We start from the raw sequence: 23,307 nt of genomic DNA on the forward strand, positions 1-23,307 counted from the left end.
ATTCTCCTGTTCAGCCTGTCATATTAATCATTTTGCATAATGTTGAACCTATGCAGTTCAAGGTAATATTTGATTTAAAGTGTAATGTTGTTCTGGTGCTATTTTTAAGGCACCATTTGATGCCCAACGTAAAATCAGAGTCCTGAAGCTAAAGCAGCAGAGAAGTCATGCTTAACAAGCGCTCCGGCTCCTCTGCAAGACGAGGGACTGTATGAATACTGCACTACTGAAATAAATGTGTTGAGCTGAGGTGCAGATGGAGAGGAAGCATCACACACTAAACCCATGACAGCGAGAGAAGAGCACTGCTGCAGGAAGAGCGCTGCTGCAGGCAGATCAGAATGACAGCAGATCAAAGAGAGAGAGAGAGAGAGAGAGAGAGAGAGAGAGAGAGAGAAGGTGCCTCCATGTTTCACACACACCACATACTATCAACTCTACTTGCCTCCTATTTCATGCTCTGTGTTGGATGAGTGTGTGTTAATCTGAGGATATAATTCCTATATCCCACACAAATAACATTCATGGTGTGTTCAGCACCACTTTTTCTCGAATCCATCTTCCGCCCGAGCGTTAGCAGGAGGTCATCTGATGTTTGGTAAAACTCCCTTTGTCTGCTTGTACAATTGTTAGTTTTGACAGGATTGTAAATGCAATGCAAATTTTTGTTCATTTACATTTATACATTTTTAGCATTTAGTATTTTATTTGTAATAAACACTTTAAGTGGGCTATTAAATAAAGTGTTATTTATATGTTGAATTGTTTTCTTTAAAATGGTGAGATGTCATATTGTGAAAAACCCCACACAGCACCCCCAACCTAAAACATCTTCCCGCTTCCCTGTTTTTCACATATTCTCCATTGTTACAGCTCCTCTCTTCCCGGTCTGTCAGTAACGCTCTGTTTAGTTCCTGTCTCTATGAAGCTCCTCCTTCTGAAAAGAACAATGTGCTCTGATTGGTCGGCTGAACCAGTGTGTTGTGATTGGTCGTGCACTTCGAGTGTGTTTGAAGACTAAACACATAATACACACACGCATGATGCCACTATTTTCAAAAACTCACGTAAATTCACCCGAAATTAAGGCCTTGGAGGCCGGCATACTCCTGGGTAGAATGAGCTCTGACAGCCAAAGCTGACGGCTGACCAGAGACCTCGTAAGCGAGAGAGATAGCCACAACTATACACTTGCTTAAAAGCAGGAAGACCTTTCTTTGGTGATCCAAAACAGCTGATCCGATTGTGAGAGAGGCGTCTGTCGTGACAGTGACTCGATGAAAATGAACTCCTAACACAGGACCCTGGGACAAGAACCAAGTTTTCCTCCATATAACCAAGGCATGGATACACCGCCGCGTGATCTTGATCATATGAAGTGGGTTCCCCCTCGGGGAAAACCCTTTGGTCCCGAGCCACCACTGCAAGGTTCTCATGTACAGCAAGCCAAAAGGAATCACGTTCGACACTGAACATTTTTCACAGTGAGTGACTGGCCTAGCTTTATCTTCTGAAAGGCTGTGAGGATAGCAGTCACAAGAGCGGGTGATGGGACAGTCCGCATCGTCACTGAGTCCCATACCACACCAAGATCTTCTGTAATGGAGAAAGCACGTATTCTTGGCATTTGAGAACGACATCTCAATGAAACCGCCATCTGCTCCGACTCTGCTAGAATAAGCCAGTCGTCTATGTAGTTCAGAATGCGTATTCCCTGCAGCCTGAGCGGGGTTACAGAGCTAGACCGAAAGGGACTACCTGATATTTGTATGCTTTGCCCCCGATATCAAACCTCAGGAACTTCCTGTGTTGTGGAAGGATGGAGACATGGTAGTATGCGTCTTTTAGATCTATCGTGACAAACCAGTCCTCGGATATGATTTGAGTCACAATCTGCTTTAATGTCAACATTTTGAACTTGAGCCTCTTGACTGACCGATTCAGCTGACGAAGATCTAATATAGACGCAACCTTCTTTGGAACAATGAAGTAACGGCTGTATAACCCTGATTCTGTGTCGGGTGGAGGAACCAGCTCTATAGCTTCCTTTGCTAATAGAGATTTCACTTCTTGTTCCATTACCAGAGCCTGCTAGGGATGCACTAACGTGAGTAGCATCCCGTTGTATCGTGGTGGATGAGAGCCAAACTGGATTCTGTAACCTTACTCTACAATCTGCAGGACCCATCGAGATATGTTCGGCAGAAACCTCCATTCTGCCAGATAATCTACTAAGGGAACTAAGCCTCTCGAGGCTGGCCTCTAGTGTAGTTAGAGCAGTTCGGAAACCTAAAGCATACAGGCATTTTTTTACATTTGAAATTTTTATGCATTTGGTAGAAGCTTTTATCCAAAGCGACTTACATTGCATTTCAAGGTACACACTTTTACATTCTTATGAGTTCTTGTTTTCCCTGGGAATCGAACCCATGACCTTGGCGTTGCAAGTGCCCACGCTCTACTGTTTGAGCTACAGGAAAGCTAACTTGTGGTGACGTTGAATCATGAGCTCGATGGAAACCGCTGCACCCTGAGGCACCGAGGGTGGTGGGGTTGGCAGAACCTCCTAAAGGCACCAAAGTGGTGCGGGCACTGTACACTGAGTACGCTGGATCCCGCGGGGAAAGGCAGAGAAAGAGCAGCGCTCGTCTCTAACCCCTCCGAGAGATCCATTTGCGAACCCCATGATTTCAGCTTCCGTGAGAACTAGTCCAAAACTAGTTTGTGGCGCCAGAACCATAAGGAAAGCTAGCCTAAACACATCTTCCTCAAAAAGTGATAGGCAGCAGCCTCTCACAATGCTAGCAGTCAGCCCTCTCAAGGCTGACAGTACATGATCCGCTCCCAAACACATAACACACAGGGAGAAGCACACTGCCTGAATGTTTGGTTCGCCATCAATGTGAAATATATCAGGACAGACAACAATAAATAAGACTAGCTGCCAACAAGCTGAATTAACCAATGAATACAAAGTTTTTTTCTTTTTCTTTTTTCTTTTATTTCCAGTAACTGTTTTCAATGGTTTTAGATTTAGTTAAATATAATGACCCCGTCTCTGTAAATGTAGACTATATGATTTGGTTATCATGAAAACAATGATCATGAAGAAAACACAAACAAACTTGAAACACTGATTACATGTCAAAATCTACAGTAGAAAGATTAATAATCTAATATTGAGACTGGTCCAAATATTTTAATTTATCTTAGCAATGTTTTGTTCTGCCATGTTGTATTATATTTATACAAATATTTTACTAATAATTATCAAACATAATTATTTATATATTATTTAAATTAATTAATTGCACTGAAGGTGCACCTATAGATACCAAAGGTATCTACCCATAAAAAAATCAGTTCCAGGAAGGAAATAAAACATCAGTTCCAGGAAGGAAATATTGATCCTTAATTAAAAAGTTTAATTCAAACACTGATGTAGAGAAATTACCACAAACAATTTTAATTGGCAAAATAATATAATTTAATATAATATAATATTACAGTATCTAAATTGTTATTTCAGTTTTGACATCTTAGAGATGAGCTCCACTACATCGTTGGTCTTCAGATTAATAATTAATATATAATAAGGTAACATAAGTAATATAATTATAATAATGGTAATGTAAAATAACCTAAGCAAATAAAATGGCTTTATATTGTGACGTCACACACACGTGTGTGTACCTGCGTGCAGATGTCCAGGGGTTTCCCGCTCAGGCTCTGTGGCATCTCCCTGCAGCGGGTGGAGAGGTTGAGGATGGCAGTGGCCGCCATGTGCGCCGCCTCCATGTCGTGTGTGTAGTCGAAGCTGCTCTTGCTGCAGGTGCTGCTGGCGCTGCTCTCTCCTCCTCCTCCTCCTCCTCCTCTTCCTCCTCCTGCTCCTCCTCCTCCTCCTCCACAGCTCAGGCTGCTGCTGCTGCTGGGCCCGAAGCTGCTCGAGGTGCTGCTCGCCGAACTCCAGCTCTTGCAGTAGCGCTTCGCTGACGGGACACACAGAGCCGGGACGTTAACACACAGATGGGACAGATCACAAAACACATCTACATCCTACACTGGCTTTATTGTGCTAGCACTGAGATACTATAATAATTTTCATTAATAGTTTCAATTTACTTTTTTATATTTTTATTTTCATTTTAGTTCAAGTTTTAGTCATTTTTTTCAGTTTGTCATTTTTATTTCAGTTATTTTAGTTAAACATGAAAATCAGAAATGTTACCGTGGCAATATTTTATTTTAGTTCATGTTTATTTTTCAAGTAATTACTTTTATGGTTTTATTAGACTATAATAACCCTGGGAGATATTTGGCAGTGACAGCTGATATGTATATGCATTTTTTTTAAAGGTGCTCTAAGCGATGATGGGTGACGTCACTTCTTGTTGACGTTCGAAGTATTGTCAAACAAAACGGAGGCTAGCTCAACCCTCCCTCCTCCTCATCCCATCCCCTCCCCCTCCCCCTCCCTTCCGTGCTTCCTGAACCATTTAAAAAAAACTGCAGGCTGGGCCAGTTTGTTTTTCTTGCCGTTTGTGGAGCCTGGGCTGTCTACAGACACCGCGTTTTGTTACAGTGTGTTCAGGGGACAGGCAGCTAGCGGATGGTGAGGAGATATTTGCTGTATGTGACAAAAAATGTTTTGGCCTAAAAAACGTGTGACATTGCTTAGAGCACCTTTAAGTACACTGTTATAAAGATCTCACTGATTTACATCACAAGCATCAGATTTTCAGAATCCTTCTTTTTGCCCATATAAATATCAGCAACTGCACTAAATTGTACATTGTTGCTCAGTTTGGGCCTCTGAAATGTGTTGTTTTCCTCTTTGAGTTTGAGCTCCATGTTCTCGCTATATCAGACTATATGAGCCATAAAAGACTGATGTATCAAATATGAAACTCAACAAAAACACACAGGCAAACCTTTTTTAAAGATTTATTTTTTATATTGTGCTTAAAATTTCAATAAACTGTTCCACTCGCTATTATTTTTATATGTCAGACTTAAAAAGGTTAAAATAATGTGTCACAGTCTTGTTCTGCATGTAATTACTATGTACTTACTATAGTAATTACAATATCTGGCTAGCAACTACTAACTCAGAATTGATCCCTAAACCTAATAATAAACCATGCTAAGTTGATGTACTTACCTTATATGGTTGCACTTTATTTTAAGTTGTCCTACAGTGTAATTATCAAATAATTAATAAGTAATATTAACTAACAACATGAACTTAGTAATTAGGTTTAGGGTTGTAATTATGCATAATTTACTTTTATTACTACATATAAGATGTGTAACGGATACTGTAAAATAAAGTGGGTTACACTTTATTTTACGGTGTCATTGTTACAGTATAATTATATATTTAAGTACTGAGTAATATTAATTAAGTGCATGTACTCAGAGTTAGGGTAGGATTAAGGTTTGGTTGAGGGTTAGTTGCATGTAATTATGCATAATTAACTGTTAATACTAATGTAAGTACATGTAACATATGTAACAAGGACACTGTCAAATAAAGTGTTACCATAAAGTGTTATCACTTCTATTACTCAGTTCTTTCTTGTGTAAGTACACCGTACGTTCATGTACTGTAAAATAAAGTGCATAGAACCTCACGTTTTAGTGTCTGTAGTCAAATCCCTTTAGGAGGAAATGGCTTGTTTATTATGATGATTTTGATGATTATGAGGAGATTTTAAATGATGAGGGGGGTGTTGGGATGTAAGTGAGAGACGGAGAGACACTCTATAGTCTGACAAAAGACACAATGAGCCACAACACCAGCTGGGCATCAAAGTGGCATCTCCCACCGGGCGTCCTGCTGCCATCCCTCTCTCTCTCTCTCTCTTTTGAGTTCCTTTTCCTCTATCTTCTCCCTCCAGTCTGGTCATTAAAGCATGGCCGGGGATCTCACAGTCTTGCGCACAGAATTGCAATTAGCAGCAGCCCTAAATCCAGACTGTGATTTGCCTAAACCGCCTCATTCATTATGCATCTGCCGCGAGATCATTTCCATACATTTCCATACCTCCGAAATACAGTGAAGGAAGATCTCGGAGGCTTTTCTACTGGGGTTTAGTTCCTCACCCAACGTTCATGAAATGCAACTAGCTTTCTCAGACCTTAGCAGTCAAATGTTCAAGAGTCATAGTGATGACAATGATCATAAAGCAGCCCCCAAAAAGCACACTTAAGACAGGCTTAAAATGTCCATATTCATTGGACAACAAAATATCAAACCAAGTGACATACAGTATATGTAAATTAAATAGATCTAGCATTGAAAAAGAAGACATAGACATTTCTCAAGAAGAGAACTTAGTTCATTCTTTCACAAAAACCCACTAGAGTCCAGGGTTATAGAGCTGCAGGTGTGACGTCAAAACCCGGAAAACTGGTTCCCTCGAGATTTCCCTATAGAGTTTTATAATGGGGTTTTTCAATTTATGAATAACAAAAGGTCTGTGGTAAACATGACTTGATGATACTTGAACGTATTACTCTACAAAACACACCCATATTGGAAACACAGATTTTCAACCTGTTATGTTTATTTTATAAAACGTTTCTAATATGTAAATAGCTAATAATTTTTGGGGTGTGAGGTTTACGTTGTAGAACAAAATGTCTAATTGTCATCAAGTTTCCCATAACCCTTTGCCTGGACTCATTATGCTTTAATGGTTTTAGCTGTGTCTCATTACCTCGTTAACTCTGCCTATATAAGCCCTGTGTTTTCAGTCATTCTTTTCAAAGTCTTGTATATTATTACACTGCCTTTCTGAGCTTTATCCTGGTGTCTTTTTTTATTTTTTTTTATTCTCTGCCTATTTTCTGGATTATCCTTTTGCTTGTGTTTTCTGCCCTCTGGCTCATTTGGATTGTTTTCCTGTGTGTTTGACCTTCTGCCTTCAACCCAAGTCCTCGAGCAGTTCATAACATTACCAAAGACCTCTTATTCAGAAATTGAAAAACCCCAATATAAAACCCCATAGGAAAATTTTTAAGGAACAAGAGGTGAGTTAGCCTTAAACTAACAAAAACTATAAAAAAAATTAAAATATTTTTGTTCAGCTAGTACACTAGAAACATAAATCTTAAATAAAAAGTGTAATAAAAACTAAATAGACATTAAATACATTTGTCACTGTACAGCGGTTTCTTGGGTTCTTTTGGTTAAAAGTAATGACAAAAAATGGCTCCGAAAGTTAAATCTGAGGAAAGCACTGGCATTTGGGTGTAGATGAAAATAACTTGTAAAAAGTGACAGTAAAAAGTGACATTTATAATGTTACAAAAGATTATATTTCAAATAAATGCTGTTCTTTTGAAAACATTTCCATAACAATATAAGCAGTAAAAACTGTTTTCAACATTGATAATAATCAGAAATATTTTTTGAACAACAAATCAGCATATTAGAATGATTTCTGGAGGATCATGTGACACTGAAGACTGGAGTAATTATGCTGAAAATACAGTTTACTATATTCACATAGAAAAAAGTTCTTTTAAATTGTAATAATATTTCACAATATTACTGTTTTTACTGTATTTTTGATCAAATAAATGCAGCCTTGGTGAGCAGAAGAATCTTTTTAAACATCCCAAAAATCTCACGACCCTAGACTTTTGAACAGCTGCACATATTGATGTCATAGAGCAGACGTCTTACCCTCATCACTTTTGGGCAGTGTGTCCCGACCGTGGAGCTTGGGTGCAGCAGAGTGCCGTTTGCTGTAGATGTTGCTGCTGTCGTAGTTGTTGTAGTCAAAGCTGGTTTTGGAGTACTTCTCTAACTCTTTGGCCAGGTTGGAGCGGGGGGTTGAAGTGGGAACATTGTTTTTGTAGCCGTACTGAGGAATCTCCAACTGTTTCACAAAGCACATGGGCCTGAAACAGACACAGTTTATGTTGTATCATGTGTCTGCCTGCCAATGATCAGTGCATACTATCCATTTTATAAGCGTTGCACAGAAAAATTAAACACAAATTGGTGCCTATTTGTAAGATATTCAGGTTCTAGCAAATAAGCAAATTCAGGAAATTCATCATATCATTTACAGTGATGTTTTTAATTTGAATAATTATGTTTATCTCAGCTTATGGAAAAGCTATTTGTGATAAACTTTTCTTTCTGTAAAAAAAAACAGGTTGTTTGTTGTTGTTTTTTTGTTTTTACAGCGTACACCCAAGTGAAAAAAATATACTCAAATATATTTGAAAAACATTTATTTTATGCAAAGTATACTACGAATACATTTATATATTTATGTACTTAAAATAAATACCCTGCAATTGTACTTTCGGTATACACAATTTATATACTTAAGGTCTGCTAAATTGGAGCAACTAATTTTGTACTTAATGTACTTTAGTTATCCAGAAGTAGTGCTGAAGTTCAACTAAAGATATACTTAAGTATATTTGATTGTGGAAGTGGATCTATTGCTAGTATACTTTAGGTCCACTTTAAATATCTTGCATTTAAAGACAGATATCATACTATCATTACTAATAGTGATATTAAAACACATTTTAGGCTTAATATTAAGAAACATGCATTGTGTAAAAAAGTACTCCAAATAAAGTTGAATTATAAGATTTATATCAGTAAGTCTCAAGCGATATGTCAGTAAATATGTTTATGATAATTGTAGTATACTTAGTATGAAATATATGTATTTTAAATACATTTTGTTATAGCTTTTTTTCCCACTAGGGTAGAGCATCAATGAGAATGTTTGTTACCTGAGCACACGATCTGAAGCCTGGTTGGATTTTCCTCCATCACAAGGCTGATGTTTCTCGTGGGCTTTGGCCAGTTTCTCTGCAGCCGCTATTGGGCAACCCGACAGGCTGGACGAACAGAAAGTAATGTGAGGGACATGGCTTTACAAAGACACGTTGTCAATATGTGACAAATGCTCATTTCAAACAGCAAAATTATGCAGCTTAGACACATCACTGATATACCATAATCTTGTTTATGCTGTATTGAAATTAAAATCAGAAGTAAGATTCGATAATCCATAAAGATTATAAAGAAAGAATTGTAATGTTCTGCTTCTCAGATCTGCCAATGAGGTTCATTCTTGTGTTAAACAGCACGTTTGAGCTTCATCAAGAACCAATGAGGTTAATTCTCGTGTTACGCAGCACGTTTGAGCTTCAGGCAAGAATCAATGAGGTTCATTCTCGTGTTACGCAGCACGTTTGAGCTTCAGTAACAACCAATGAGGTTTGTTCTCGCGCATCAAGCAGGTTCGGTTTATGTTCGCTGATCAATGTTTACATGTGAATAAAAGCCTAAATTCAATCTTTTCATCATATTAAGCGATCAAGTTTCATCAGAAAATTTGGACTGGAATAAGTTTTACATTCTCTTTATGAACTTTTTGAAGCGTCAAAGTGGTAGTTGTGTAGCTATCAATGGAGGGACTGAAAACTCTCAGATTTCATCAAAAAGACCTTCATTTGTGTTCAGAAGATGAACGGAAGTCTTATGGGTTTGGAACGACATGAGGGTGAGTACTTAATGACAGAAGAGACGGACAGTTCCCTTTTAGACGCTCACGTTCGACGTAGTCGAAGTGTCGACTGATTGGGATCACGCTAGGGAGCCTGTCATCTTTGTGTATTGTAAAAACGAGCCAATGGACATTCGGTGTGAGTTGGGTGATCGTAGGATAGTGATGGAGTTTCCGCCCGGTAACCATTCCCTGTGGACTCCTCACGATTTCATCACACCGCTACCGGTGGAATCCCTTGCTGAGCGCGCTGGCCTTTCCATTACAGAATGTAATGTAATTGTCCCCTTCGGGGAGTACAACGTTGCCTGAGCCGGATCCACAGTTATCAGCTATGCTGAAACGGCCTGAAAGGAGGAGCAGTGAGAGGTTACGTGGCTTTCCCTCCAGTGGAGCGGTCTGTCGCGGCACACCTGTGTCCGGGGGCCGCTGCATCTTTGTTGGGGGAGCCTCGTTTCCCCTCGCGGGCCTGCGAGTTTTCGTCTGTCCTTACAGATGGAGCTTATAGAGCTTGCAGGCAAGCTGCTTTCTCTCTGCATGCCATGGTGATGTTACAGGTCTATCAGGCAAGGACACTCATGGACATGCACGAGGGTAGCCTAGACCGTGCGCTCATGAGTGAGCTCCGCACTGCAACTGACTTGGCTCTCCGGAGCACAAGCGTTGCGGCTTGCGCGATCGGTCTAGCGATCCAAAACAGCGGAGCCGGCGGTACCCACACTTCAAAGAAAGAGCAGTTTCCTCTGTTCCCGGGTTCACAGAGGGCCAGACTGGTGGTGTGCGACCCTGTAAAGCCTTGCTCCCCTCAGATACCTCTTGTATCATTGCCGGCAGTTGGGTGCGGTTCAAGGACCCGGTCAAGCCTTTTCACGCACTTTCTGCCGCCATGAAGAGACAGGTAGGAGTGACACTACACACTCAGACCCTGCTTCGGGCCGCCTTCGGGCCTTCCGAGCTGGGTCCCTATTTTTTGCCTAGAAGTCTGTGGTATCCGTGGTTCCCCTGCATCGCTCAGTTGTAGCACTACACGGTGCTCCTGGCTGATCTAGTCAGTTCCTCCGTACCAACAGACTCGGCTTCACTAGCTGGCAATTGAGTGCATTCGAGGACCCGGTCACACCTTTTCACGCACTCTCTGCCGCTACCTAGAGACAGGTGTTAAACAATCAGACCCAGCTTCGGGCCGCCTTCGGGCCTTCAGAGTAGGGTCCCTGTTCTCTAGTTCGCTGCTTCATTCTGAGTACGTCTCTGATACCTTGGCCCCCCTGTGTCGGTCCGTTGTAGCACTGAAAGATGCTCCCGACCGACTCGGCTACACGATTCAGTTCGTCCGGCACCCGCCCATGTTCAGCGCTATTTGTTACACCTCAGTGTTCCGAATTGTGCCTGTCGTGTGTGCGGTCAATGCTTCCTACTGGCGAAGGTTGTGATCGAGCTGTTCCTCCAGCCGATATGGATATATGGAAGATAGGCTTCTAAAAAAAGGCCTGTGTTTCATTGTACCCAGACTATAGTGATTTTGTTGGAAGGCATATGCTGTGGAAGCCATATCCTGCCCGAAGGAGGTAACATGGAGAATACACATATGGACTGAGCGAACTTAGCGGGCAGTACAACATATGGCATGTCACTGAGGTGGCTCCAGCCTTCCAACGAAAGGTATAAACTCTCAGCAGTGTTCAGACCTTTTGTTTCTCCGGGCTAAACGCTCATAGAACAAGTGTCTACTAAACACTAGCTCAGGGGCCATGTATAACGGGCATGCAGTAAAAAAGGGTTTGGGCGAACATCCCACTGCATTGGCATTCAATTGCCTCGAGTTGATAGCAGTTTCCTTGCTTGATGCCGCTGCTCAGCAAGATTGCACTGCCCAGTACAGCGACCGTTGCTCATTTCCCTCGCATTTCACAACTCGCCTGCCACCTCCTCCTTTGGAGTCAGAAGCTTCTGAGGTCGCTTCTTCCACTTGTTCCGGCCTGCTCACGACAGCCTGTTGATGAAGAAAGTGGAGACTGCCAGCTGTCAGGGATTCTTCGGGGCCGCACAGTTACATCTGTTGCAGATGCTCTGATCTCGTCCCCTTTCCAGTTGTTTACTACATGAAACACGGAGAGACTGGCATACAGCTGACGCTGGGGCCAACGCAAGATGCATTAATTCCCCAGTGAGCCCTCCTGCGCATCACTGTGTTAAGTCAGGTAGAGAGGAGCAGGTTCTCTTAGTTGCCCCGTAATGGCCCAACTAGGACCTCGTTCCTCAGACAGCCTTCCTGACTCATTCCTCTAGAGACTTCTCAGGGGTGGGGCACCGTTGGCACCCGCACTGAACCTGAGATATACAGGTTCCGTTGCGGTGGATCAGCTATCTACCTCTAAAAGGAATGTAGATACTATCACTTCAGCGAGAGCTGAAAAACCTGTTAGTTGTTGGTGTTCTTCTCACAGGAAGACCCCCGAGAGTGTTCGATCTCTTCTGTGCTTCCTTCCTGCAGAAGATGGGTCGGAGCGTGGCTTTTCCGTTCCACCCACAAAACGCACATCATGATGCAGTAGAGCTATAAGAAGTACGACTTGATTCTCAGGTTCCTGAGCGATGCAAGGAGATGAATCTTCCTTGCTGGAGGAAGATTCATACCTTCCTTACCTCATACATACCTCCCGTACCTTCTCGGGACCTATCTCCAGTGCTACTGCACTCTGAGACCTCCCCTTGCTCTATCAAGAAGGTAAGGGACCTGCACACATTTTTGGTCAACGAATCGTGCCTGGATTCGGCCGGCTAACTCTCATTAATATGAGACCCCGGCCTGGATATGTGCCCAAGGTTCCTACCTCTCTCTTAAGACGGGACCAGGTGGTGAGCCTGTAAGCGCTACCCCGGAGGAGGCAGACCCAGCCCTGACTTTTCTCTGCTCCTCCCGCCTTGCAGTTATTCAGAACAGAATGCAAAGTCTGAGGATCTCTCCAGCTCTCGTCTGTTTCGGAAACCAGCAGAAGGGAAGGCAGTTTTCATGCAGAGGTTGGCCCACTAAAAAATTTGTACTTGCCATCATCTTGGTGAGTTTTTCCCAAAATGCACCGTGCCCACCTGGGTAGTGAGCTCCTCCAAAAAGAGAGTGTTTCTCATTCCTGGGTGCTGACAAGAGTGCCTCGCTGACAGAATTAGAGCTGTGGGCTGGGCGACACCAGCACATTCGCTACGAAAATAGCCTATGTGTCGAGCCGGTCGCTTTCCGTGGGCTCCCTTCACACGAAGCCAGCTTCACCTTAGCCCGGTTTATAGTGTCGGCTTGCTGCGCCATTCCCCTCCTATGGATTGGATAAGTGCGCCTTTTTGCTTCAGTTGAGTTCCCTCTTCCGAACCCTGTTGAGTTCCTCCTCACCCCTTCGGTCGTTGAACGTGGCGGAGCGTCCGATGCTAGACCTATCACTTGTATGCTTGGTAACTTGTGTTAGGTGGGGTCCATATGTTGTGATCCCTAAGGCGATCCCATATGTGTATTCTTCGACGGGTTGACTCCCTGCGGCAAGCCCGTGCCTTCCCTCGGCAGAGCCTGCCATCACTGACTGGTTGCGTCTCCCCCCTGTTATCGGCCACCTCAGTGACATGGCATATGTTGTACTGCCCGCTAAGTTCGCTCAGTCCATATGTGTATTCTTCATGTTACCTCCTTCGGGCAGGATGTGGCTTCCGCAGTGTATGCCTTCCAACAAAAGGTACGCTTTCCCAGTGGTCCTGTGGAACAGCAGTGACTTTCCTCGCCTAACCCCTGTACTATATCTGCCTCAATATGCGGGAGGACCGGGAGGCTTTTGTCTAGGCACTGGAAGGTGACAGCACTAGTGGTGTTTAAATAGGATCCCAATCAGTCGACTACGTCAAACGTGAGCGACTGAAAGGGAACGTCTCGGTTACGTATGTAACCCTCGTTCCTTGAAGGAGGGAACGGAGACGTAGTCCCCTAGCCACTATTGCTGTACCACCACTGACCGGGGTCTGCTCGGCTCCTCAGCGAAAAACAAGTGGTGCGTGCATCCACTTCAGTATTTATACCCGCGCTGCGGGGCGGGGCGTGTGATGTGATTCACGCACGCCAATGTCCATTTGCTCGTTTTTACAATACTCGAAGATGACAGGCTCCCTAGCGTGATCCCAATCAGTCGACATGTCGACTACGTCTCCGTTCCCTCCTTCAGGGAACGAGGGTTACATACGTAACTGAGACGATTTTTGGTGAACTAACCCTTTTTTTTCTTTCTCTTTTTTCTAAATATCTAAGAATGTTTAGATATTTGTACTGGAAAACAAGATAAAAATGCTGAGTAAAGCATTTTTTTATAAAAAGCAACCTTATAGCAACACAATGTTCTTCTACAGTAAAAAATTTGATTTAAATGATTTAAAGTTTTCACTCAGAAATGGGTAATCACAAATAATATTGGAGGAATAAAAAAAAATTATAATTTTTACAGTGTAGGTAGTGTCATGAGCTCAGAGCACAGAGATATTAAAGGCTTCTGAAGGTGTGCGTGTGCGTGTGTGTGTGTGTGTGTGTGTGTGTGTGTGTGTGTCTTTGATCCATGACATGAACTGCAAGCAAGCTGCCAGGTTTCCTGCCGTAGGAAATGTAATTTCACTCTTGCCAGTATAAGCGAGGTGAGTGTGTGAGTGTCGTGCCTGGCGCGTGTGTTTCAGGGCCGTCTGGAGTGGGCCATCTCCCCTGGCGAGGTGTCAGTGAGGTGCTAATGGCTGACGCTGAGAGCATTACTGCGCAAACCAGTTCATCAGCCCAATCCACATACAACGCCTTCCACAGAACAACGTGCTGTTTCAAAAGCTGCTTGAGGGAATGTGCATTTGTAGTAGTCTATACTTTTACATCACTAGCAACATCAAACATAATTGCAAAAAAAAAAGTTTCGACCTGGTTTCCCAAACACACCCATGTCAGCCACTTTTTGAGAAAAACACATATTCCCACACAGTGCTGGTTAGTAATTTATGTAATCTGGATTATGCTATCAGATTTCAAAAAATATTATATTATATTATATTATATTATATTAAGATCATAATCAGATTACAGTTACTTTTTATTGATTACATGATAACATATTATTCAGACAGTAAATTATTCATAATTAATTGAATTCTTTTTTTTCTCTTAACATTTCTATTTACATTGACATTGACACAATTTTTACCCTGATGTAATGTGTAAGTATATATATTACACCTATTTATTAAAATTGAAAGTATTTTAACAGAAAAAATACATACTTAACATTTATTATCCAAGAACGGTGACTTTGAAACTGCATATATTAAATTAGAAACTAATGCTTTGTACCTCCAGAAATCAAAGGTACAACTGAAAAATTTGCTGAGAGAACGGGGGGGAAATAGGCAACGCTGTGATTTTCTAAACGTAGACACTGCAGAATAAAGATGATAATAATGAACATATGAGCGGTTCTCTCATCCAGACGGAGAGGAACTCACCTCCTGTGAGAGTTCCTGTTGCTGTTGACGTGACCCCGGCCCGTGCAGCCAGGCGTAGGGCACTTAAGAACATTTTCATACATTGCAAGAACTTGACAGCAGGCGAGAGAAATAGGGTGAAAGATTAGGAGTTAGAGGCCCACAGTTAGTCATCAGCATTAGTGTGAAACACTCGTCATTATCACCAGCACGCTCAGAACGAGAGACATCAAACAGCGGCATGCAAGGCACTGCTAATGGAAGAACACTGGCATGCACATGAACCATGCAGCGTGAGTCATGGTACAAATCACACAAGTGTTCTATTCTGTTCTATTCTATTCTGTTCAGTTCTGTTCTGTTCTGTTCTGTTCAGTTCTGTTCTGTTCTGTTCTGTTCTGTTCTGTTCTGTTCTGTTCTGTTCTGTTCTATTCCATTCTATTCTATTCCATTCTATTCTACAGTCAAAGGTATATTTTAAGCATAAACAATCAATACCTAAATATGAACCTATTATAATATACTGTGTGCAAAACATTATATAAATAGTAAACTATAAGTACAGTATGATATTTAGGTCAAAACTTACAAGTATAACAATTATTTTACTGAGAGTTTACTGAGTAACTTCAAAGTGTACTTGTATTCCATAACCTACAGAGTGGGCTAGAAGTATACAGCTAATAAACTAACAGTATACATATGTTCACTTGTAGTATAGTTGACAGAACAAATAGCAAGACTACATCTGTTACACTTAAAGGTCCCGTTCTTCGTGATCCCATGTTTCAAACTTTAGTTAGTGTGTAATGTTGCTGTTAGAGCATAAATAGTATCTGTAAAATTATAAAGCTCAAAGTTCAATGCCAAGCGAGATATTTTATTTAACAGAAGTCGCCTACATCGAACGGCTCGTTTGGACTACATCCCTCTACTTCCTTCTTTAATGACGTCACTAGAACAGTTTTTTGACCGGCCTCCGCCCACAGGAATGCTCCCTCAACTCTACCGAAATTCGTTTATGTACTTGCGCACTTCTTATAACTTACTGTGTGTGTTTACTCAGCTCTTACGGTGATTTTCTGAAGTAAAACTGATGCTTCATCTTTTGTGTGATGTACAATAAACTTTATTAAACTCATCAGTATATTTGATCATCATTCGGACCTGATCCGAATCAGCAGACTTGTAGGCTATTAATAAATAATGGATACATACAAGCAGATGACAAATACGTTATAATAACCGTAATTAAACTACTAAACCATACCTGTTTCATCTCTATACAGCACTCTGACTCTGTAGGCATTATTGTTCGACTCGAAATGAACACCGTTACTGAGAGTTTCTGATATTATCATCATTCCATGAGATGAAATTGTCCTGAGAGACTGAGCGCGAGCTCATGAAGCTCCGCCCCCTGGGTCGTCCAGCAGCAGCTTATTTGCATTTAAAGGGCACACAAATCAGCGCGTTTTTCTGAGCCCCAAAAAATGACAATTTAAACATGCTGTAAAAAATGATCTGTTGGGTATTTTGAGCTGAAACTTCACATAAACACTCTGGGGACATCAGAGACTTATTTTACATCTTGTGAAAAGGGGCATAATACGGGACCTTTAAAGTACACTTAAAAGTAAACTTTTATCAACTAAAAAGTGTGCGTCTTTTAGTTACAAGAAGTACTGAAATAGTACACTTACAAGTATACTTGCATTCCATTCCATTCTGTTCTATTCTAGTTCCTCTTTTTCATCAGATTCCCTGCTGCTTGCTGTAAGTAAAACACACTCCAGTGCGTTCAGTTGTGAGTGATGCAGACAGACGTTTGACGGAGAGCTCTATCCCTGATTATATTCTCATCAGCAGCTGAAGCTGTCAGCTAAAGTTAGCTCATGCATCCAGTCACTCGGTGTGAGGTGTTGCTGCTCTTGATTGTTTCAGCTCTGCATTTGTCTTTCATTTGCATTAAACACACGTCAGCAATCAATGAAATCCCTGCCCAAACTCTCCCTCTCTCTGATCCCAGACTCTATTATTCATCTGTACGTGTCTCTGTCTTCTCTGCCCATGACCGACAGGAATTAGATTACTGTTCATTAGGACGCTGGATTGGGGGCAGAGAGTGTGGGCCGGGGCGAGCAGAACGGCACTCTTCCGGTGCTCATCTTCATCATTATCAGCTCCTTAATCCCTCACCCTCATCTTCAACACACTCTGACATGTTCATTACTGAAGAGCAGGAGGGATCCGCTCACCTCCACCGACAGAGATGCATGTCTTTGTGTGTCTGAGTGCTTCATTTAATGAAGACCTATTATGCCCTTTTACAAAGTCTTGATTTTGTTTTTGGGCTCTACTAGAATAAGTTTTCATGCTTGATTTATTTATTTTTTTCTTTCCCATATTCTCCATTGTTGCAGCTCTGTTTAGTTCCTGTCTCTATGAAGCTCCTCCTTCTGAAAAGCACAATGTGATCTGATTGGTCAGATGGACCTACTCAACTTTTCTGATACTGATGTACCCATCATGCACTGGGGCATGAATGTGAACAAACTCTACGGTCTGAGGTTGATTTTTAGCTGTCTTCCAGCTCTATTTACACTGTTGTGTCATTGCATTTGTTGTTAGGTTTAGTAACTTGACATTTTGTGACATCTAAAGTTAATTTTCTACTCAAAATGACACATTCATACTCAAAAAAGATTCATCAAATGTTACCATCATTGTGTATTGTGCTCCAAGTATTGAGGTCTCAGTGTTCAGGTGGACACTGCTTTACGTCTATAATGTAAACATGGTGTCTATACAATATCTGTTGTATTATTTACTTACATGTTTTAAAATAAAACAAACACTGTAAAAGTGCATGGTACAATTCAGTGCTATATTGTTGGAGTAAAAAGTACTGCAAAGTATATTTCAACTGAGTAGAAATCACTCAAAAAACTTTTACTGGCCAAGTTAAAGTTACTTATTTTCTTTGTTAATTTTACTTAACATAGTTAAGTAGAGTTTACTGAATTCCATATGTGAAATTTACTTTTTTTAAAACCTGTCTACAAAAAACTTTCACAAAACTGTACATTTTACATTTTAGTAGGAAAAAGTTGGCTAAAGATAATAACAGCCACTAAGTGACCCAGCGTAACGAAACAGTCTTTCAGTAAGTGTGTGTCACACACGTCATGTGATGGTCATCTAAAAACGCCCCTGCTTTGCCACCCCAGCACCAGCTCACAAACTGCCTTGCCATCTGGACACTTTAAAAGCAAATCTTTTTGTTAACTGATTTCAGTCTGTAGTCAAAGCCATCAGTTTGATTGCCATCTGGTTCATTTGTGAATAAAAAAACCCCCACACATTTTAATGTATTTTAATGAATCACGTAAAAGATGTTTTAACGGGAGATTTGCTCAAGGTGAATGGAAGGAAATCTCACTCGTTCTTCCTGTCTGTAACTCTTTCATCAGATTATAATTATTACAGTTTATTCAACTGGATTTAATTGAGCATCTAAAACAAAATGAGAAATCTAACCAACTTATTAAACTGGCCTCCATTAAGATAGCGTCGTAATTACCAACAGAAACAATCAACGCATTCATGCATGTCTGAGATATTGCGACGGCTGCTCCTCAACGTCGGGTCTTTACATCGCCAGAGATTTCCTTCAACAATAGCAACATTCATATAGGTATAAATAGTGTATGAAGTTCTTGTAAATTATTTCAAGAAAACTTAGAATAAAGTTTAAGTTAATACAAAATCTTCGTACATTCAGGTGTAAAATTGTCCAAAAATATAATTAAATTACAGATTTTGAATTTCATTGTTAGACAGATAGAGCTAAAGAGAAAGATGACGTCCATCGGAATGATGTAAATTATATGATTTATTATTATTGTTTATAATTATTTTCATCACAATATCTCAATGAAGAGAACAGGGGTGAATTTTAAGTAATTTCACTATTTTGGTTTGAGTGTATGTTCATTTTGTCAAGTCCACAGGTACTGAATTTCTAACATGATAAATGATAAATACCAAAATAATAATAATTTTAAACATAATATGTTTTCTTAAGAATATGGTTAATGTTATGGCAACTGATGAGCAATCAAATGTCCTCAATCACTTTTATTTTGGTTAGTCATCTTTAAAACAACAAAGAAAGCCTGTTCTATAATGACATCATCATCATCCAGGAAGTGATAATATTTTTGGCAGGAAAAGCAAAACATCAGTAAGTATAAAGTGCTGCAGGAATGACGCATCTTGAGCTTGTGTTCACCACAGATCTTATTTCAGGCTTTTACCTAAATCCCATTCTAAAATCTCATTGACTTGGACGATGGAACTGGACGTGCTAAAAGGTAAGAGGTATTGCACAGGAATGAGCAGATGTTGTAAGTGTGGAGGAGGACGGCATGCAGAAAGAACTGAAGACTGGTTCCCACAGACAAACACATACAGACACACAGTCATCCAATGATTATGACCTCTTTTCATTTATGCTGGCATGAAAAAAAGCAAAGATTTAAAGGAAGAAGCAAGCAAACGTGGCACTGAAGTATAGAAAGAGCTGGTAGTGTGCTTACTTTCTGGTGGGACTCTGTCCTTATGCGGGCATCCAGACAGGCTGCGATGATGCGGGTACAAACCCGTCACATGACCTGTGCCGTCACAGCCAGGCGTTGGACAGCGGCTTTCTTTTTTCCCCGACCGTGAAGAATCTGAATACACACACACACACACACAGGATTATTATTGACTCATTTGTTTAGAAATAAATCTGCAAGAGGACCGATAAAGTCTGGTCCAAGAATTGCCTCAGACAGAAAGATACTGTCTGACTGACATGCAAAACAACCACACGTCAACATTATGTTCAGTTTAGCTTTAGTTTCACTTTCATGGACTCAAGGGCTCTGTTTACTCCTGGTATTAAGATGCGTTTTGGTCAATCGGATCACAAGTAGACGAGTGAGACACATTCCCGTTTACACCTGGTGTTTTAATCCGTGTCTTTTGTCCACTTCCGACCACTTCTGTCCTGATTTCTTCAAGGGGAGGGTCAATGGCTGGGTAAATGTATGGGCTTTTTCAGATCTTTAGATGTAAAGGATGAAATAAGATCACACAATTTCCACATGAACACGACTGGAGACGACGGAAAAACACACAGAGCATCAGCTCTCGTTTCTGCTCTGACAGACACAAGACCAGCCGAACACTGTGAGTGTGTGTTAGAAATCAGGAATGATGAAAGAACATTGTGCTTGATATGTTTTCATCTTCAAACCAAACTTTAAACCCCGTCTGGCTAGAGCTCTTCTCATAATGTTACGCATGAGGTCAGTAGACGGAGAGAAGTCGGTCTTTTGTGGCGGTTTGAACACATTCGTCCACATGAGCGTTTACACTGCGAAAGCAATCCGGTCGAATGTGTTCTCGATGACCTCTGGAAGTGGTTGAAAGTGGACAAAATTATCTTCATATCAGCTGTAAACAGGACCTTAGTTGTTTATCATCACTCACATGTCTCCTTTGTTCTCTGTTTCCCCCCACTAGTTACTGTAGTTACCATTTATAAGCACACCTGTCTGAGTTTGGTTCATCATCACTGTGTATTTAAATTCCTCTTTAGTTCACATTCATTGTGCGGTATTGTTCGAGTGTTTGTGCTTGAACGCTGTCTCGCATCATCTTTGTGTTAATAAAAACACTTCTATTTGAATCTTCTTCATCATCATTGGACTGAAACGTGACACCGCAGTTGTTTTTGCAACAAATAAACCTAAAATCAATGACACCACAATTGTCGACCAGTGGGGAAAAAACATATATATATTTTTTTTATAATACCGCAAATGTACAATATTTAGATCTATTTCAATCTGACCATCTAAAAATTATAAGCACACAACTCTTTTTAAAACACATTTTTTTCCAAATCAAAATATTTTTCCTCGCTACTATTCAGCGTGTACCATGGAAACCTGTGTTGCATACATTTTGGATATACACTACCGCTCTAAAGTTTGGGGCCAGTAATATACAGTATATCAAAAGTGACAGTAAAGACATTTATAATGTTACAAAATATTTCTATTTCAAATAAATGCTGTTCTTTTGAACTTTCTATTTATCAAAGATTCCTGGAAAAATCACAGTTTACACAAAAATATGAAGCAGCACAACTGTTTTCAACATATTAGAATGATTTCTGAAGGATCATGTGACACTGAAGACTGGAGTAATGATGCTGAAAATACAGCTTTGATCACAGGAATAAATGACATTTTACTATAAATTCAGTTATTTTAAATTGTAAATATATTTCACATTATTACAGCTTTTACTGTTTTTTTTTATTTAAAAAAAATGCAGCCTTGGTGAGCAGAAGAGATTTATTTTTTATTTTTTTATACTGACTCCAAACTTGTGAACAGTGATGTAGTTTCAACCTTTTGTCCTTGTTAGTGTATCTCCTGTTAGTGTATCCTGGACCTAGATCTGCAGAGGACATCTCTTCCTCATGTGCTGTCCAGGGCTACTGGCTGTGTTTCAAATAGAGAGAGCACAGGAGAGTGAGTGAGTGAGTGAGAAAGTGAGTATGCTACAGTTACCACTGATTAAAATTTTAAGGATGGAGTAACCTAGTAAAAGGCATCATGTTGCCTTCTGTATCAAAGTAATCTCAAAACAGACAGGAATAGCATGAGAGCATGTGGAAGACGTGGGCTCAGTTTTAGAGTTTTAGACTGAGACTGAAAATAGAATGCAGTGCTACTCCAACTTTTGGAATATGAGCTTGAAACAACATCCACTAAAGTATTGCAATATTGGTCACAAACACATGAAATGTTCAGGTCATACAGTATTTAAAAATCAAGTGAAAAAAGTTATTCTGTTTTGCATAAAGAAAATGTCTTTTATGTTCTTTCATTCACATGTTCTCCGAAATTCTCCCAAAAAGTAGAAAAGGCAGAAAACAGAACTCACATTTTTGTTGCATAGACATACAGCTTGCAGAGGAGGAAACATGAGGAAAATCATGAGGAGTGATGCTTCTTTTACATTGAACAATGAAAAATGTACATGAAACTCTGATCCACGTCCATAGATGGCCTATTGTGGTCGACAGTGTTGGTACTGTAGCTAAAGAACTACTGGATGCACTGGATTGTAGTAATTTGTACTGTACTATAGTTTTACTTTATTACAATAAAGATAACTAATGAGAATCGTTATTGAGAATAATGAGCAACAAAACGTGTGCGGAGCGTGGGGTTCGGATCCCGACACTTCTGTCTAATTCGGGCTTGTGATTGTGTTCACTGGCCATGTGCTGTTGTTTTGTCATGTTTGGTGTGGGCACATGGCTTGTCATGTTTGTTTCTATGTGCCATTTGCTCAGTCCTGTCTATTGTCTTAACCACTCCTCCTTGTTCCCTGATTATTGGTTTATTTGCCCCACCTGCTCTCCCTTGTTACCCTCCTGATTTCCTTCCCTATCCCTTCTCCCTGTATGTTCGGTCCTGTGCCAGATCATCATTGTATGTGCACCGTGTTTACATGCTCCCTGTTGTTTCCTGCCTAGTCCAGCCGGTCCTGTTTCCCCCACAGATAAGTTTTTGTTTATTTTTTGATTCAATAAAAGCCCATCAACTCTGCATTGAGGTCTTGCCTCATCCTTTACCTGACAGAGATATGCTTAATTGTCATGAAAATAATGACAATATACAAAATCAGCTTCAGGCTAACTTTGGCACAGCTATTGCTAGCTAGCTGTTAAATGCAAAATATTTGAGTTAATATGATATTTATGCAATTAAACTGTATGAGTTAGCTTAGTTGATATTTCAATAAAATTGCATTTACATTTTTTTTTTAGGTTTTTTTTGTGTAGTGCAAAATCAATGAATACTAACTTCATCTTTGAGTTTGTTAACTTAAACAATTCATGTAATTGATTTCCTCAATTCTTTGAGTTTATCATTGAGTTTGATAAAGGATCCGGTCTCTCTAAACTGCACCTTTCAGAAAGCCTACTCTGCTCTGATTGGTCAGATGGCCCAGTCTGTAGTGATTGGTCTACTGTGCTCTGATTTGCTCTGATTGGTCAGATGGCCCAGTCTGTTGTGATTGGTCTACTCTGCTCTGATTGGTCAGATGGCCCAGTCTGTTGTGATTGGTCTACTCTGCTCTAATTGGTCAGATGACCCAGTCTGTTGTGATTGGTCTACTCTGCTCTGATTGGTCAGATGGCCAA

The 23,307-nt window shown here is 40.6% G+C and overlaps 1 protein-coding gene across 5 annotated transcripts in view; it reads right to left on the minus strand.

Moving 5' to 3' along the window:
* myt1lb (myelin transcription factor 1-like, b) overlaps positions 1 to 23,307 on the minus strand; it is a 148,159-nt gene that overhangs the window by 32,020 nt on the left and 92,832 nt on the right. For all 5 annotated transcript variants that reach the window (XM_082143415.1, XM_082143416.1, XM_082143414.1 and 2 more), the window contains exons 8-12: positions 19,631 to 19,765; positions 15,051 to 15,141; positions 8,770 to 8,877; positions 7,694 to 7,911; positions 3,694 to 3,989 (exon numbers count right to left, since the gene is read on the minus strand). In XM_082143415.1, coding sequence (XP_081999541.1) covers positions 3,694 to 3,989; positions 7,694 to 7,911; positions 8,770 to 8,877; positions 15,051 to 15,141; positions 19,631 to 19,765 — 848 coding nt within the window. The remainder of the gene's footprint in view (positions 1 to 3,693; positions 3,990 to 7,693; positions 7,912 to 8,769; positions 8,878 to 15,050; positions 15,142 to 19,630; positions 19,766 to 23,307) is intronic.

Source organism: Leuciscus leuciscus (assembly GCF_965113295.1).
Source record: "Leuciscus leuciscus genome assembly, chromosome: 17".
Taxonomy (NCBI): domain Eukaryota; kingdom Metazoa; phylum Chordata; class Actinopteri; order Cypriniformes; family Leuciscidae; genus Leuciscus; species Leuciscus leuciscus.